This window comes from Hyperolius riggenbachi, chromosome 2 (genome assembly GCF_040937935.1).
Source record: "Hyperolius riggenbachi isolate aHypRig1 chromosome 2, aHypRig1.pri, whole genome shotgun sequence".
Lineage (NCBI taxonomy): Eukaryota > Metazoa > Chordata > Amphibia > Anura > Hyperoliidae > Hyperolius > Hyperolius riggenbachi.
Genome location: NC_090647.1, coordinates 433101584 through 433117861, shown reverse-complemented (window position 1 = coordinate 433117861; position 16278 = coordinate 433101584). Strand labels below are relative to the sequence as shown.

At 39.2% G+C, this 16278-nt stretch overlaps 1 protein-coding gene across 6 annotated transcripts in view; it reads left to right on the top strand.

Annotated features, from left to right (window-relative positions):
• Positions 1-11862, top strand: part of IL1RAPL1 (interleukin 1 receptor accessory protein like 1) — a 1893014-nt gene extending 1881152 nt beyond the window's left edge. For all 6 annotated transcript variants that reach the window (XM_068265642.1, XM_068265641.1, XM_068265643.1 and 3 more), the window contains 2 exons: positions 7090-7260; positions 10898-11862. In XM_068265642.1, coding sequence (XP_068121743.1) covers positions 7090-7260; positions 10898-11616 — 890 coding nt within the window. In that variant the 3' untranslated portion in view covers positions 11617-11862. The remainder of the gene's footprint in view (positions 1-7089; positions 7261-10897) is intronic.
• The last annotated feature ends 4416 nt before the right edge of the window (positions 11863-16278 follow it).

Below are 16278 nucleotides of genomic sequence, written 5' to 3'. Positions count from 1 at the left end.
AAATCTGACATCACAGCCAGTTCTGGGCTCTGCATCTCTTACAAGAGTACAGAGTTTTTCTTTAACAGTAAACAAAGTTTTTCCTTCCTTGGTATCAGGTTTCACACATAATTAACAGAGAATGCTTACTCATTTGGCAGATAAGAGGTACTGTACATACATTTCTGGGCACAGCATAGGGCCTCAAAACATTCTCCTAAAAAACACCAGTTGCAGCCATCCCTGGGAGCCAGCATCTTATCTGGATGTAATGTGAACACATCTCATCAACAGGCAAATCAGCAGCTTCAGTAAGCAGAAGTTTATATCTTTAGGCTGCTTTCACAGTGGGACGTTACAGGTGCACGTTAGAGCAGCCTGTAACGCAGCCCAACTCACAGTAATGAAAAATCAATGGGCTGTTCACAGTGCCCACGTTGCGTTACAGTGTAACGCTGGACGTTTAAAGAGTGTGCAGCATGCTGTGCGTTATACTGCTTTTAGCTTGCACATGCTCAGTAAGGGGAGAGTCCGCTATTGTTCCTAGCCACATGGCTAATTAACCACCCTGGCGTTCAATTTCCCCAGGATTTCCGTGCAAAAAGTGTTTCAATTAATTTCCAATAATTTTCAACCATTTTTTTTTTTTGCAACCAATTTTTTTTTTATATTGAATTCAGTACAGGTTATTGTATTGAATTCAATAAAAAAAATAAAATAAATAAAAATAAAAATCTGCAAGATGTTGAGGACGCTGCGTGACCCTGGTGTCATCAACGCCGATCAACAGCCGACATGTGATCGCCAAGGGAGAAGCAAAATCTGCCAAGGGACATGGAAGAAGACACTGGGGAAGCTATCAGAGGTAGGTGACGAGGGATCAGCACGCCAATGGTGAGTATAAGACCCAGATGTATAGGTAGCAAGATGTACAGCCAGGTATATTTAGCCAGATGTGCAGCCAGATATATAGTGAGCCTGGTGTTTAGCCAGGTATATAGTGAGCCAGGTGTTTAGCTAGATATATAGTGAGCCAGGTGTTTAGCCAGGTACATAGTGAGCCAGGTGTTTAGCCAGATATATAGTGAGCCAGATGTCCCCCCCTCCCGATCCCCCCCCCCTCCTAGCACGCTGTGGGTAACAATCTGTGCTACCCACAGCCTGCAGAACAAGCATCCAGCCACCCTAGGGAATCCCTAGGCAGCCAGCGGGGCAGAGAATGTGCGGGGGTTCCCCCTTGTATACGGAGGCTGTGCTGGTGGGCAGGGGATCCCCCTCTGTGCAAGTGGGGGATCCCCTTTCTATTGTGGCTGTGCAGGCAGGGGATCTCCCACTTTGCGGGTGGGTGGATCCCCCTTCTATTGTGGCTGTGCGGGCAGGGGATCCCCCACTGTGCGGGTGGGGGATTCCCCTTCTATTGTGGCTGTGTGGGCAGGGGATCCCCCTCTGTGCGGGTGGGGGGATCCCCCTTCTATTGTGGCTGTGCAGGTGGCCTACCCCCCTCCTCCTCCCTCCTTTCCGATCTCCCCACCCTTCCTATGCCCATTGAGTAAAGAGTTGTACTCACCCGAGGGCTTTCTCCAGCGATGGCAGCAGCACTTCCTCCTCCATCTCTGAAGTCTCGTTCTCTGTACAGTTACATTACAAGACTTGGTGAAGTCACCAAGTCTCGTAATGTAACTGTACAGAGAACGAGAGCTGTATTTTACCTCATGTTGTTACCTTATGTTGTGACACCCAACATTAACAGTAATGAAAAATATGTTTTCTTTCAGTACAAACATTCCTGTACTCTAGCCATCTTCTACGTCTTCTTCATGACATACAATATGGCACCTGTATAAACAGATAATATATCTATACAAAGAAATGAGCATTAAATCTTTAATCATGTTATTTTTAACAATACAAATAAAGATAAAACACTTTGAAACATTTCTAAAAATTTAAATCTAAAAGATCTTTTCATACAATTTAGCATACATGATACAATTACAACACAAAATCATCAAAACTTTTCCACCAAAAAAAATTGGGATAATCATTCTAATTTCTTGATCGAAAAAAATATATATTATTTTCGACTTTCATTCGATTTGATAGTTTAGATCGAAAAAATTGGAAAATTGAACGTATTTATTGTACCGTGTTTGAACACCATTAAAAAAAATGTTTATCGATGGTTACCCTTTAAAGTATTTCTTCAGTTACAGGTAAAGGATGGTAATACTTTCCATCCAACTAACCTGAAATGTAGAAGCCTAGTATTACTTTTCAGTCTTCCATAAATCTGATTCTCAAATTGCTGTATCAGCTTCACCTGTCTTGCTGCCTAATACAAGTTTCTGCCTTTCCTCCATTAGAAATTTGCAGGTCAGAGACAGATACATGGCTAGGTGTATTTCTGAGTATTATCTCTTGTCTAAACAACTTTCTCTTCCTCTTATTTGCTTTTATCTGTCATATCTTGAGTCTTTTAGATGACAGCTGTAGAGGGGAGAGTGAGAGAGGAAAGAGAACATGTACACATAGAAATATTCTGAACTCCATTACTTTTGTGCCATTTGACAGTGGAACACATTCGGGGCACCAAAATAGAAATTAGATGTCCTTTAAACTCAAGTAAACTCTATTCAGCTTTTGCATTGGTGGAGGATAGAAGAAGCAAACATTTCTTTAAGCAGGTTTGGACCGCACCTGCTTGGATGTTTTAAATCAATTAAGGCAGGGAACACACTTTTCATACAGTTTTCATACACGTTTTCTGCACACAAAAACTGAGAACTCATATTAATCAATGGGTAGTTCACACTTAATGTGTTTTTCACATGCAGAAAAAAAAACCTGACATTCTGCATCATGATTCTGCACATTGTGTCAGTTTTCTGTACTGTAGCTTCTGTGAAAAAATGTGCGTGTTTTTCTGCATAGAAACACACTTGGTGTGCAGAAAATGTCCACAGAAAACTGAAAGACAAGTGTGTTCCCTACCTTAACCACTTCAGGACCAGCACCCTCTGCCCCCTTAAGGACCAGAGGGTGCTGGTCTAGTAATCCACCGCTTCCCGATGAATCGCCGCTAAAATCCGCCGCTCCTGGTGGTCACGCCACTCTGTCCCCGCCGAAGGCTGCTCTCTCTGCCGTCGATATGACGGCAGAGCGCTGTGCGCCGGTCAGGAGCCGTTTTCATTGGCTCCTGACCCTGTCACTCCATGTAAGCCAATGGGAACGGCTCCTGCCCGGCTCACAGTGCTCTGCCATCATAGAGGCGGCAGGGCAGCTGATTGCCATGCAGATCGAGCGGGGACAGTGGCAGGGACGGGCGGGGGCGTGCGGTCAATGGGACGTAGAGTTTACGTCCGGTCAGAACCGCAGTGCCCCCTACCCGCCGTAGATTTATATTGCGGCGGTCTGCAGTAGGTTAAGCATACCCAAGGTAAAAATAAACTAATGAAATAAACAATTGTATCTATCCTCCTTCTCCTAAAAATATTTTTTACAATATTCCACAGTTTTATTTTATATTTAAATATACTTTTTTAAGTTTTTACTGTTTTATTGTTTTTGCTCAATGACACACTCATTGAAGTATGCAGAGCTAAAATCTATGAACTATTGAACCTTTTTATCTCTTTCCTGCTCCCAGAAGCCATTTGCTGCTAGAAAGTGTTTTATAGTTGTAATTTCTTCTCAGTGAGGGTCACACTGTAGTCTGACCCAGTCCTGACTCAGACAGGAACTGCCTCTTACATACCTGACTAACTTTTTCAGGCAGAGAACGAAAAAAAGGAACACAGCACAGTTATTTGTGTGTTAGGCACTGTACATACTCATGCCTATCTCATCATGGGCCATATGCAATTCACTTTTTCACCTGAGTTTTCTCCTAGGTGATATTTTTAAACTTGTCAATAAAATGCATTTTAAGCCCCCAGAAGGCAAGAATATGCTCAAAATAATTTTAGTAGTACTTTTTTACCAACTTTTTGGTACTTTTTTAGTTGAAAAGTACTGGAAAGTTATTTAAAATCAAAGATGAAAAATTATCTCCTGGGAGAAAACTCAGGTGAAAAAGAGAATTGCATATGGCCCCATGTCACATGTCACCTCAGGTATCCTTTAGCTTCATTGCACATCTGCTTCAGCAGACCATTTACACTGTTGCAAAATAATTCTTGCTACAAACCTTGAGGGGCATTAATAAGTACATGAATATTGGACAAAAGGGGATTTATTTGATTTGGAAGAATGTGTTTCCCTCTAGCTGTAAAATAAGTACACTGTTTTCTTCCCCGCCCAGAAGACAGTGCATTTGCTCTCCTGTTTTCATACACTAATATTTGAAGCCCAACTAAAAACTAAACATTGATCAAACCAATCAAAGCAATCAGGTTGATAAACAAAGCACATAAGTAAAGGCATGGGCAGAGTACCCTTTTCATGAATCAAAAGTTGCACAGTTTGCACACTTTCACTAATTGACTCAGAATTGTTTTTTTTTTTTTTTTTTTTTTACAGTTTAAAGCATGGCACACTTACTGAGACTAGGGTTGCTGCAGTCCAAAATTGCACTTGGTTCAAAACACAATTTTATCCACAAAAATTCTAAAATCTATTTTTTTAAGCTGTTTGTTATGTTCTCAGAATTGACCCTGACATACATAACAAATAAATCTGGTCACAATAGGGAAAATCCACTTCAGTATAACACTACATTGGTTTAAATATGCATTTTTCTCTCAAAATTAATGTAATTTTTTTTCAAAAACTAGAAAAACTTTTTTTGGCATGTTCCAAGTGTCACCCAAGCTATACATACCACATTTGGAGTTGATATCTTGCATGGTGGCTTTGCAATCAACTACAAATATGGCCCCATACACTTCCCTTCAGTACATGAAATTGTGAAAATTTCATGAAAATTGATTGTAATTTCATGAAAAATGTTGCTCCTCCCTAGCCGCAGACCAGGCTATCATCGCTGTTGGTTGGTATTTCCTCAGAAAATTCTTTCTGTACCCTGACCTCTTGCAGTGGATTTGTTTTCAATCATTCTTTTGTCTGACTTGCTTCAAGTCATATGGTTAAAACTTTAATGTGAGCCAGTATCATCTCATCATTATAGGCTCTACTGAGCCCCAATAAGCCACTGGTGTTTTTCTGGATTTCCTGTTGTGGAAGTCCAGCCATACCTCTTCTTAAAGGGACACTTAAGACTAAATAAAATGAGTTTTACTCACCTGGGGCTTCTACCAGCCCCCTGCAGCTGTCCCGTGCCCCTGCAGTCTCGCTCGGATCCTCCTGTCCCCACCGGCAGCTACTTCTGGTTTTGGCGACAGGCCTGGGAATGCGAGTGAGTCTTCACGTTCCTAGCCTCAATAGCAGTATAGAGGGCGCTATTGAGGCCAGGAACGAGAAGAATCACTCGCGTTCCCTGGCCTCTCGGGCCTGTCATTGAAACCAGAAGTAGCTGCCAGCGGGGAGAGGAGGATCCGAGCGAGACTGCAGGGGCACGGGACAGCTGCAGGGGCTGGTAGAAGCCCCAGGTGAGTAACACTCATTTTTGTTTGCCTTAAGTGACCCTTTAATCCTGTCAGGCTCTCTTCAGCAAATCATTCTTAAACAAGAAATAAGCAATGGGCTTGGCAGATGTATCCTCATATAAAGAGAAACTTTACCAAAAGATAGCAGTAAGGGTATAAAATAAATGAATACATTGCAATGTGAAAAGTTAAGAAATAGGAGATACATCAACTAAAAAAAACATTGATATTCACCATGTAATTTATGTTCATACTCGCCAATGTGGTTCATATTGTTTGATCTACTGTGATCCTGCAGGTACTCATCTTTACTGCTGGCAGATATGGAAAAAAACATACAGTACAAACTGCCATTATCTTTAAACACACCCTCATATAAAGAGGAACTTTACCCAAAAATAGTAGTAAGGGAAAAATAAATTCATACATTGCAATTTGAGAAGTTAAGAACTAGGAGATACATGGATTAAAAAATCATTGCTATTCACCATTTAATTTACATTCATACTCACCAATGTGGTTCATATTGTTTGATGTACTGTGAGCCTACAGGTACTCATCTTTACTAATGGCAGATATGAAAAAAAAAACAGACAGTACAAACTGCCATTATATTTAAAAACACACAGAGACACATACACACATACACACACAGAGATATTGTTTGCTTGGTAGGTCGAAACAACAGAGGCTATTTCCCACAATACAACAAAGTTCACAGATAGGAAACTGGCAGGGTCATGGCCCTGACATCACACTATGGGAGGGGTTTCACCACAATATCAGCCAAACAGACATCCATGATGATTGGAATGAAGTGTAGAGAACCTGAACTGAAAAAAAGTCAAAGTAACCATATACAGGTCATACTTACCTCCTGTGTAGTCTACTCCTTAATGTTTTTCTCCTCTCCTGCGTCCCATTTGTCCACTGTGATCAATGGAATTCTCTGTCCTCCATTTTAAAAATGGCCATTACCGCATGATAGCTTCCTGGTCAGCACACTGTTAAACTGTACTTGAGCCATAAGGAAACATGGACATTACCTTGCACATTCAGTTCTAACTGACAGCTGATATATAACTGACAGCAACTGGTATATTTCAGTTCTGACAAAATATTGTCAGAACTGGAAGGGATCACTGTAAGAAGAAAATGGTGAGATTCTGAGAGGAACTGACGGTGAGGTTAGTATGTAATATTCATTTGCAGCTACATCATGTGTTTATTTTAAATAATTTTACTTGCTTCAGGTTCCCTTTAATCCTGAGTTTAAGTTCCTCTTTAAGTTCAGATAGTCATTGAAGCTCAGAAAAGCTCTATTATTAACAGCAGTTGAAGGTGCTGCTGAAGTTGTAAAAAGCTAAAGGCCTTATTACCATGTAGAAATAAGACATTTGGCACTCTGCTTAATAAAATTATATGCTGGTATATTTAAAATGGAGCCTGAGGTTATGCTTTTATATCCTGTTCTTCAAAGCCAATCTATTCAACACTGTTTTTTAATATGAAGGCTTTAGTTTTATTATTAAAAAAAATGTTATTTGCTCTCTATGCTTTATTTCAGAAAATAAAGATTTTGATGCCTACTTGTCATACACAAAAGTGGACCCAGATCAATGGAATCAAGAGACTGGAGAAGAGGAAAGATTTGCACTGGAAATTTTGCCTGATATGCTTGAAAAACACTATGGTTATAAACTGTTCATACCTGACAGAGATTTAATCCCTACAGGAAGTAAGTCAATCCATCATATCTGATTTTTTTGAGCCTTCATTGATTTTGCTTTGCCGGTAACTGTTGATACAATGTGCCTGTGTAATTTATCATCTGTGAAACTGTACTTCCATGCACACATTCTCCAAATGTTAAGCAAAAACATTGTGAAAAACATTAAAGATCACATCTGTAAAGTACAAATCTTTAGAAGTATGACAAATTACAAACCTAGCATGAAGTTGTCTTATTAGTAGTAAAGGATGCAAGACTAATTTAGGAGTTTTATTTTCAGTTTTAAAAAAATAATATATATATATATATATATATATATATATATATATATATATATATATATATATAGATATATATAGATATATATATATATATATAGAGAGAGATATATATATATATATACATATATATATATATATATATATATGTTCTAAAATGTATGCTTGGCTAAAATACAAAAAACACTGTGATTCTCTGGACAAGCCTTATAGCATACATTTAAATAAGTGTCCTGCTAATTTCGGCGCAAATGATACATAACGATTTAATTGTGATAGTAGAATATTGGTAAATTTACCGATATTCTACAACCTGATTCATATAGTGAAATATCGATAATGTTTGCCCATATTTCTTTAAAACCTAATCTCTTTCTACTCTCACGCAGAACCCTCCCCTAGTGCTGCCTAAACCTAAGACCCTCCTGATGGTGCCTAAGCCTAAGGCCCACTTGAAGGTGCCTAACCATAAGACCCCCTTGGCGGTGCCTAGCCTTAAGACCCCCTTGGTGATGCCTAACCCTGAGACACCCCCCCCCCCGCTTGTGCCTAACTCCAAGACCCCTGGTGGTGCCTAACCCAAAGCACCCACTGGTGATTAATAGCCCTCTCTCCCTGGTAAACTAATAACCCCCCCTCCCCCGACAACTAATATCTCATCCGTTTTAACAAAAACCAGTTGCTTTTTAATAATAAAACAATAAAAAACTATTTAATCTGAGCCCCCACTAACAATAAAAAGGTAAACAATTTAATTGCAGCCACCCGCTAAATAGGGTAGCGGCTGTCCCTGGCATCCACTATATAACTGGTGCCCATTTTTGACCATGCTTTTATTAACTGCTCCGAGCCCTATCAGCTATACTGAAGACAAATTTCAGGTAGGCGTTTAAAAAAATGTTAGAAAACAAAAGATTAAAATTTCGATCTGCAGTCTTGCAAAAAAATAAAAAAAATAAATAAAAAAATTAAATGTCTTTATAGCTATGTGTTCAAATAATTTATTTATTTGAAGAACCAGAGTCAGAGCAGTTGGCTGATGGTGTAATGGTTAAGGGCTCTGCCTCTGACACAGGAGACCAGAATTTGAATCTCGGCTCTGCCTGTTCAGTAAGCCAGCACTAATTCAGTAGGAGACCTTTGGCAAGTCTCCCTTAAACTGCTACTGCCAATAGAGCGTGCCCTAGTGGCTGCTGCTCTGCTCTGGCGCTTTGAGTCCGCAAGGAGAAAAGCGCAATATAAATGTTATTTGTCTTGTCTTGTCTTGTCTTGTCTAGCTTAATTGAAACTCATTCTGCAGATGCCAGTTGTTGCTGCTGCCCAGAAAAGTGTTTGATGTAGTTTGTTTGATTAGTGTTTGATGTAGTTCGCAATGCATTTAGAGCCCTAGAGGAGAACAATTTAACTGCAAATGCAGCCGACTCCAGAATCAACATGCAGCAACATTTGGGAAGACTTGACCGGCTGTGTCTAGGTTCACGTGCACAGTGGCCAGTTGCATAACATGCAGTATATTTGTGTGAACTGCAATGGAGACTGAACATAATCATTAACCACTTAAGGACCACAGGTTTACACCCCACTAGTGTCCAGGCTATTTTTTACTTACAATTCAGGCCACTGCAGCTTTAAGGGCTAGCTGCAGGGCTGTACAAGTCAGCACACAAGTGATTCCCCCCCCCCCTTTTTTTCTGCCCACCAACAGAGCTTTCTGTTGGTGGGCTCTGATTGCTGCTGCGGGTATTTTTTTATGCTTTATTAATTTTACTGTCTTTTTTAATAAATGTTACTATTTTTTTATTGTAGCCCCTCCCTCCCCTCGCCAGCCAATCACTGCGATCGACTGTCATAGGCAGCATCAGCCTACGAAAGTCGATTGCTCTTCAGCTTCTCTGGGGGACAGTCGAGTGACACCGCCATCCCCAGTACAGCGCTGCTATAGATCGCAGCACTGTACCATGTAAATAGATGGCAGTTTTACCATCTAACAGTCTTGTAGTCGTGATCGCTGCTGGGAGACTGATGACGGAGCGGAGACTCAATTTCCTTTGTAGTGGGTATATATTTATACAATATGCCTATAAACATAGTGCAGCTTCCTCAGGCTAAAGAGGGTTATATATTGCTCAGTCAGTTTCTTTCATCTTTTCTAGAGGAAGTAGCAGTCAAATTCCTCTTTTTTGGAACTTTTGTTATTTTTAGTGATACACCTTTATTCGTGTAACAACATGATTATTACACAAAGATTTTCACTTAAAGGAAACCTGAGACATTAACTCCCTCACCATCCTCCCGGGATGCTCTGATCCTCTGCTGCTGGTCCAGTCTCTTCCTTTATTTGCTGCCAGTCCAGCTGTACTGCACATGTGCAGCCCGGACTTGCATGTACCTCCATTGCAGTCCCATCACCGGGAGCACTTTGCGCCTGCACAGTACTACTGCACAGGTGAAGCACACTCCCATCACTCCCATGCACTGAAAAGTAGGTGTGGTAACAATGGATCATGGGCGAGGAAAAATGTACATGGCATATTTTAAAGACAACGGACATAAACAGCAAAACTTTGACTGAAGCCCCCTCACCTAATGAAAAATAATACCCTACATACTATACATATAGCAGAGATAGATTGTGAGCTCCTCTGAGGACAACCCGTGACATGACTATGTACTCTGCAATGTGTTGCAGAAGATTTCAGTACTATATAAATATATAATAATACTATGGCAGAATATCACACTATGGCTATAGTAAGGTTAGATTGTGAGCTTCTCTGAGGACAGCCCAGGTTATGACTATAAACTCTGTAGTTTCGGTGGCCAGAGATATTTTGCAGCTTGGTGTTAACTTATGTGATTTGTAGGCTGAAGTCAGCGACTGCCATATTTGAGTTTACTGTTTACCTGCCTACAGTGTTTTACTTCAGCTAACATCTGGAAATATGCCTGAGGAAGAGAACTAAATCCCTGAAAGCTTTCATAATTTAACTTTATCAGTTAGCCATTAAAAGGTATTACTTTTACAAAACGTTGTTTTTATTCTACCTACATGTTTAATTTGATCAACACAGTAAATATAGTCGTTTGAACCTTGTACTAAAATGATTAAATCTGCATATAAGTGATTGGATGTTGTCTTGACATACTGAAACTAAGAATATCTGTGTACTAGTGACATGTAACTAAATCTAAAACATATTAAGAAATCCAGTTGAATAAATTTTATTTTTTCTTTGAGTATAATTTGATCGAGATTTATGAGAACAGCTTAGATTCACTAATATATCAACAAAATATTTGACAAATAATATTGTTTTGTTAAGTTTTACAAATTCAATGAGTTATTCATTTTCTTTCCCTTTTAGCTTATATCGAGGATGTGACAAGATGCATGGACCAAAGCAAAAGGCTAATCATTGTCATGACTCCTACATATGTAGTGAGAAGAGGATGGAGTATATTTGAGTTAGAGACCAGGCTTCGGAATATGTTGGTGACCGGGGAAATCAAAGTCATACTGATTGAATGCAGTGAGTTACGGGGAATTATGAATTACCAAGAAGTGGAATCTCTCAAACACACGATAAAGCTCCTAACCGTTATCAAATGGCATGGACCGAAATGCAACAAGCTAAATTCAAAGTTCTGGAAACGTTTACAATATGAAATGCCTTTTAAAAGAATAGAACCCATCACACATGAGCAGGTTTTAGATGTCAGTGAGCAGGGACCTTTTGGGGAACTGCAGACGGTCTCAGCAATTTCCATGGCTGCTGCCACTTCCACTGCTCTGGCCACTGCCCATCCTGACATCCGTTCTACCTTTCATAATTCTTACCATACACAGATGCGGCAGAAACACTATTATAGAAGCTATGAATATGATGTACCTCCAACTGGCACTCTGCCTTTTACCTCAATAGGTAATCAACATACTTATTGCAACATACCCATGACACTTATCAATGGACAGCGGCCACAAACAAAAACAAACAGGGAGCAACACCCAGAGGAAGCCCATACAAACAGTGCTATCTTGCCGCTTTTGCCAAGGGAGACAAGTATATCTAGTGTCATCTGGTGACAAGAATGGTAGGGGCAAAGCAGCCCCACCCCCATCATCACACAGTTGGAAGTGGATCATGCAGTCTGGTGCCTGGAACTTCATCCTCGACTGCTGCTGTTAAACATGCATTACAATCTTTAAAATCTGAGGAAAAACAGGGTCTTGTACATATTTTTGCAATTTATTTGTAGCATCAGTGTCTTCCTGTTTTACCCATGTCTCTTACCATTACATTTTTGACTTTGTTTTATATGTCAATGAAATTTGTCTAGTTACTTTTTTTTAAATAAATAGACTGATGTATAGATAGGAAAAAATATTTTCCCTTTATCTTTAAGTATAGGTTTAGATTTTTTATTATTTAATATTTTTTCCCTTTTTTCTTTGGAATGCTTGAATCAACCACCGGATAAGGATTGACATTCATTTTATTGGCTTTATTAATATTACACATAAATGATGTTCAGTCTTCACGATCAAAAAAGAGAAGTATGCAAGATTCCACTGACTCTTATTTTTTTAGGATAACCAGCAGAGCTCACTTTTGATTCTGTCTGCCCCGCCTACCTGATGGCAGCATGCTTGGTTACACTTCAAGATGGTCTGATTGTTTAACTTTTAACAAACTTAAATGTGTGTCATTCAATAAGATTCCTGGTCTGTATTTATTGCTTTGCAGTAACATAGATCCTAGAAAGCAGTTTTAATGGAAAACATTTTTCTATCAAAATTTTGTTTTCTTAATTTTGTCTATTTCCTTTTCTTAAGGATCATCCTTATTTTTAGATTTTGTGGTGGGAGGGAAAGGGGGAATCACATGTTGTTTATAGTTTATTGTTCAATTTTTCTCTACTTTAAATTACCACTTGAAACACTACAGTGCGCTAGTCAGATGAAAAAAAAAATTACATGCATTGTTGAAGTTATTTTTGTATGGTGGTGTCCATACCAAAGTTGAGGAAGACCTTGTTGATATCAAAGACTCCTGTAATATTTTTAAAATTGTTTTGCCTTATCAGATTTCATTTTGTTAAGAAGTCAACTTTATCAGATCAAAGGCAATTTAAATTTAGAACTCAGGAGGTAACAAACACCAGATGTGAATGCCAACATGCATAAGCCTTTCCAACAGATTTATTGTTTATAAAAATTAATCAGATCTAAAATGTTAAACACATTTTATTGAATAAAGAAATATGTTTATTTTTAAGAAAAGTTTCAATGTTTGAGAGGTTTAAAGTGTGTCCTTGCAGTTATTCATTTTGTTGTAAACAAAGCATTTAAGTGTTCTTTTTTTTACCCTTTGTCAACATCGCAACTAACATTCACTTTGTTTACAAAGTGAATTGAAATATCTAGGTTGGACATAATACAATTGAATGTTAACAATTATTCCTTTTTGACCCCTTGCATAATTCTGTAATTATTCACAAACACATTCTATGGGGTATGATTTTTTTTGTGAATAGTTATAATACACTAAATGCCATTTCCTTTTATGTTTGCTAGACTTTGTCTCGCACAATGCCCATACATTAGCCAACTGCTGCTCCATTTTTGAAATTAGCTCCATTGGGCATACCACATACTATAAGAGAAAGTAGGTTTAATAGATACAACTTACTTTAAATATAGAATTCAACAGAACAAAGTCATGGTCATATGATCCAATTTGCCATATCCTTTTCAACTTAGACTGCTGGACGGATCCATGCATAGTCCTGGAGAATAACATTTCAGAACACCGCCTCATATATGGCACTGCAGACTTTTACAGTGCACTGCATGCTTAGACTGGGACACTGCACCCATGTCTGGTAATGTCCATAAGAATGAGTAAGAAGGATGCAGGGTCCTTACAATTGCAACTTTCTGGAGTAGATTTGAAGTGTATTGAGATGAGGCCCCCGCCATGAAATATACATACCTGGGGCTTCCTCCAGCCCCCTTCATCCTGATTGCTACCACGGAATCCTTTTCTTTTCTCTCTGTTCACCTGCAATTGGCCCCAAAAATCCTACAGTCGGGGGCCAGTCGGTGCAGGCGCAGTCTAGCCAGGTGCACTCCCCTGTATCACTCCTGTCGCTGGGAGTGTTCTGTGCCTGCACAGTACTATTGCACAGTTGACCCCAGACCAAAGGACTTTCCAGGGCCAATTGCAGAGAAACGGAGAGCGATAAGAGCACACCGTGGGAGCAATAAGGCTGGAGGGGGCTAAAGGAAGTCCCAGGTATGTATATTGTATGGTGGGGGCCCCTATCTCAGGTTCCCTTTAAGTATTTTAATTACGTTTAGAATAATAAAAATCTTGATCTCATGTTTCAGGGTGACAGACCTAATGTAACTTATTTATTTTAAAAAATCCACTTTAAATGTGAAATAATGGATGTTTCCTATTCAAGGTACAAAGTTATAGGATTTCTTAGGTCAATAAGGTCTACTCCAGGTCATTGAATTTAAAACCAAAAGACTGGTTTACTAAGGCCCCGTTCACACTGCACGCATTTCCGTCCGTGTTTTGGGAACGCGTGCAGGAGGCCGTCACGCACGACATCATACAGTGCATAGACTGCACTGTCTGATGTTCACACTGCATGCGTTCCGGACCTGTGCGGCCCGGGAACACATGCTGCACGCATTTTTTCCAAAATTGCGCGGCTGTCCCATTCACTTTCAGTGAATGGGAGCAGCCACGCAATGCATACAAACGCGGATGGCATGCGTTCATATGTGTTGCATTCCAAACGCACGGCCGTCGGCGTTCGTAATGTGAACGGGGCCTGAATGAGCTATGAAGTGGAGAACAGCGTATTTCAACATGTTTATTTCAAATATCCTATTGGGCACTTAAATATTTGAGAAAATGGAATGTCTCCACACATGCAGCTCAAAGTGAACAAAATTAAGGTTTAGGGTAGGAACACGCTAGGCGGAATTGCATATGCATTTTCCTTTATGTGCTATGGGGAAAACTCATGTGATTCTGCCTAGTGTTCCCTTACTGCAGTTCTCTTACTGCTTTTCACTTCATAACCCCATTTAAGTCAGTAAAAGGGCAGCATTGTTTGTTTATAAATACTTAACTGAAGATTGTATTGGGGTAGCAAAATAATTCATAGAGTATATGCATATGCACTATGCACATATGCTGATACCTACAGTAGCAATTTTAGATTGTTAATTTTGGCAAATATTTACTTCAACAAACAAACTAATGTATTTAAACATAGTAGAGTATTGATCAAAATAGTTTTACCACAGGGGACATTCTTATAAAATTGTCAATGGCCAAAGGTCCAACTATGCATTTTATTAATAGTTGTTTCTGTAAGAACAACAATTCATACTTTTTCCCCCATTTAAAGCAGTGCTAATACTAAGCATCATTTGTGACACTGTAGGGTTATGGAGCAGTTTTAAGCTGAAATAAAGCATGACTGTCTACGCAACAACCAGGAACATGATCAGTGTCACAAATATAACTAAGGTTGTACGAAACTGTATCTCTATTTATACTTGCATCTGCAGCAGCCTGTTGTTGTGATTGTTACAGTAAGAAAACCCAAGGCTTTCATAGTTGTCATGGTATGTATTTGGTTCAAACATCCAAGTGCAAATATTTTACTATTTTTTTCTTAGTTCAACTCCACATGGGTGGTTGAAGCAAACTGGTTTAAACTCAAGGGCCCATATGCAATTAACTTTTTCTCTTGAGTTTTCTACTAGGTGATATTTTGATACTTGTCAATAAGATGACTTTTAAACCAGCAGCAAGCAAGAAAATACTCAAGATATATTTTTACAGTACCTTTTCAACTACTTTTTGGTACTTTTTCAATTGCACACTGCTAAAAAGTTATTTTAAAAGAGAAGATGAAAAATTATCTCCAAGGAGAAAACATAGGAGGAAAAAGTTACTTGCATATGGGTCAAGATGGTTTACTTTTAGCAGAGTTCTTACTATGTATGGAAATCATCACAGTACAAGGTTTTATTTTGAATTCTTTAAACAGCATTGAATTACATACTTAGGGCAAGATGCCTCCATTCCTTCTTAATTAAAAAAAAAAACTCAACAAAATCCAAAGCTGAAAAAAGCAAATTCTAATAGCTATCAGATTAGTAAGTGAATGAGGACATTGCATAGAAGTAAAATAGAAGAATTTTCATTAGTAAAATATGCTTGATAGTGCACTAAAGCTAGCTTCTTACCCTCTGTAGATTTAGCTAATTGGTCACTCAGAAATGACCATATGAGTAGTGATGGAGGAAACATGACATTTTCAGTTTGCAAACGCAAATTTTCTGAAAATGTTCACAAACAGCGCAAACTGCCATAGACTTCAATGGGCAGGCAAATTCTGAAACCTAGATGGACCGTTTCTGGCCACAAAAGTGTTGAAAAAGTTGTTTCAAGGAGCCTAAAACCTGGACTGTAGCCTGCCGGACGGGGATCCATGGCAAAAGTCCCACCAAAAATTACGAAGGTTATGCAGAGTTGTGTTTCAATCTCTAAAGGGCAGAAATCACATTACATTTCTAAATTGGTGGACTAAAGTGCTTTAAAACATCCAGCGTGTGTACACCTCCATTAGGTAGTGAAAGGGTTAGGCCCACTTCACACTGACAAAGGAAACGCCGTGTTTAACGCACTGCAAACAACTGCAAAGACCTTTAGTG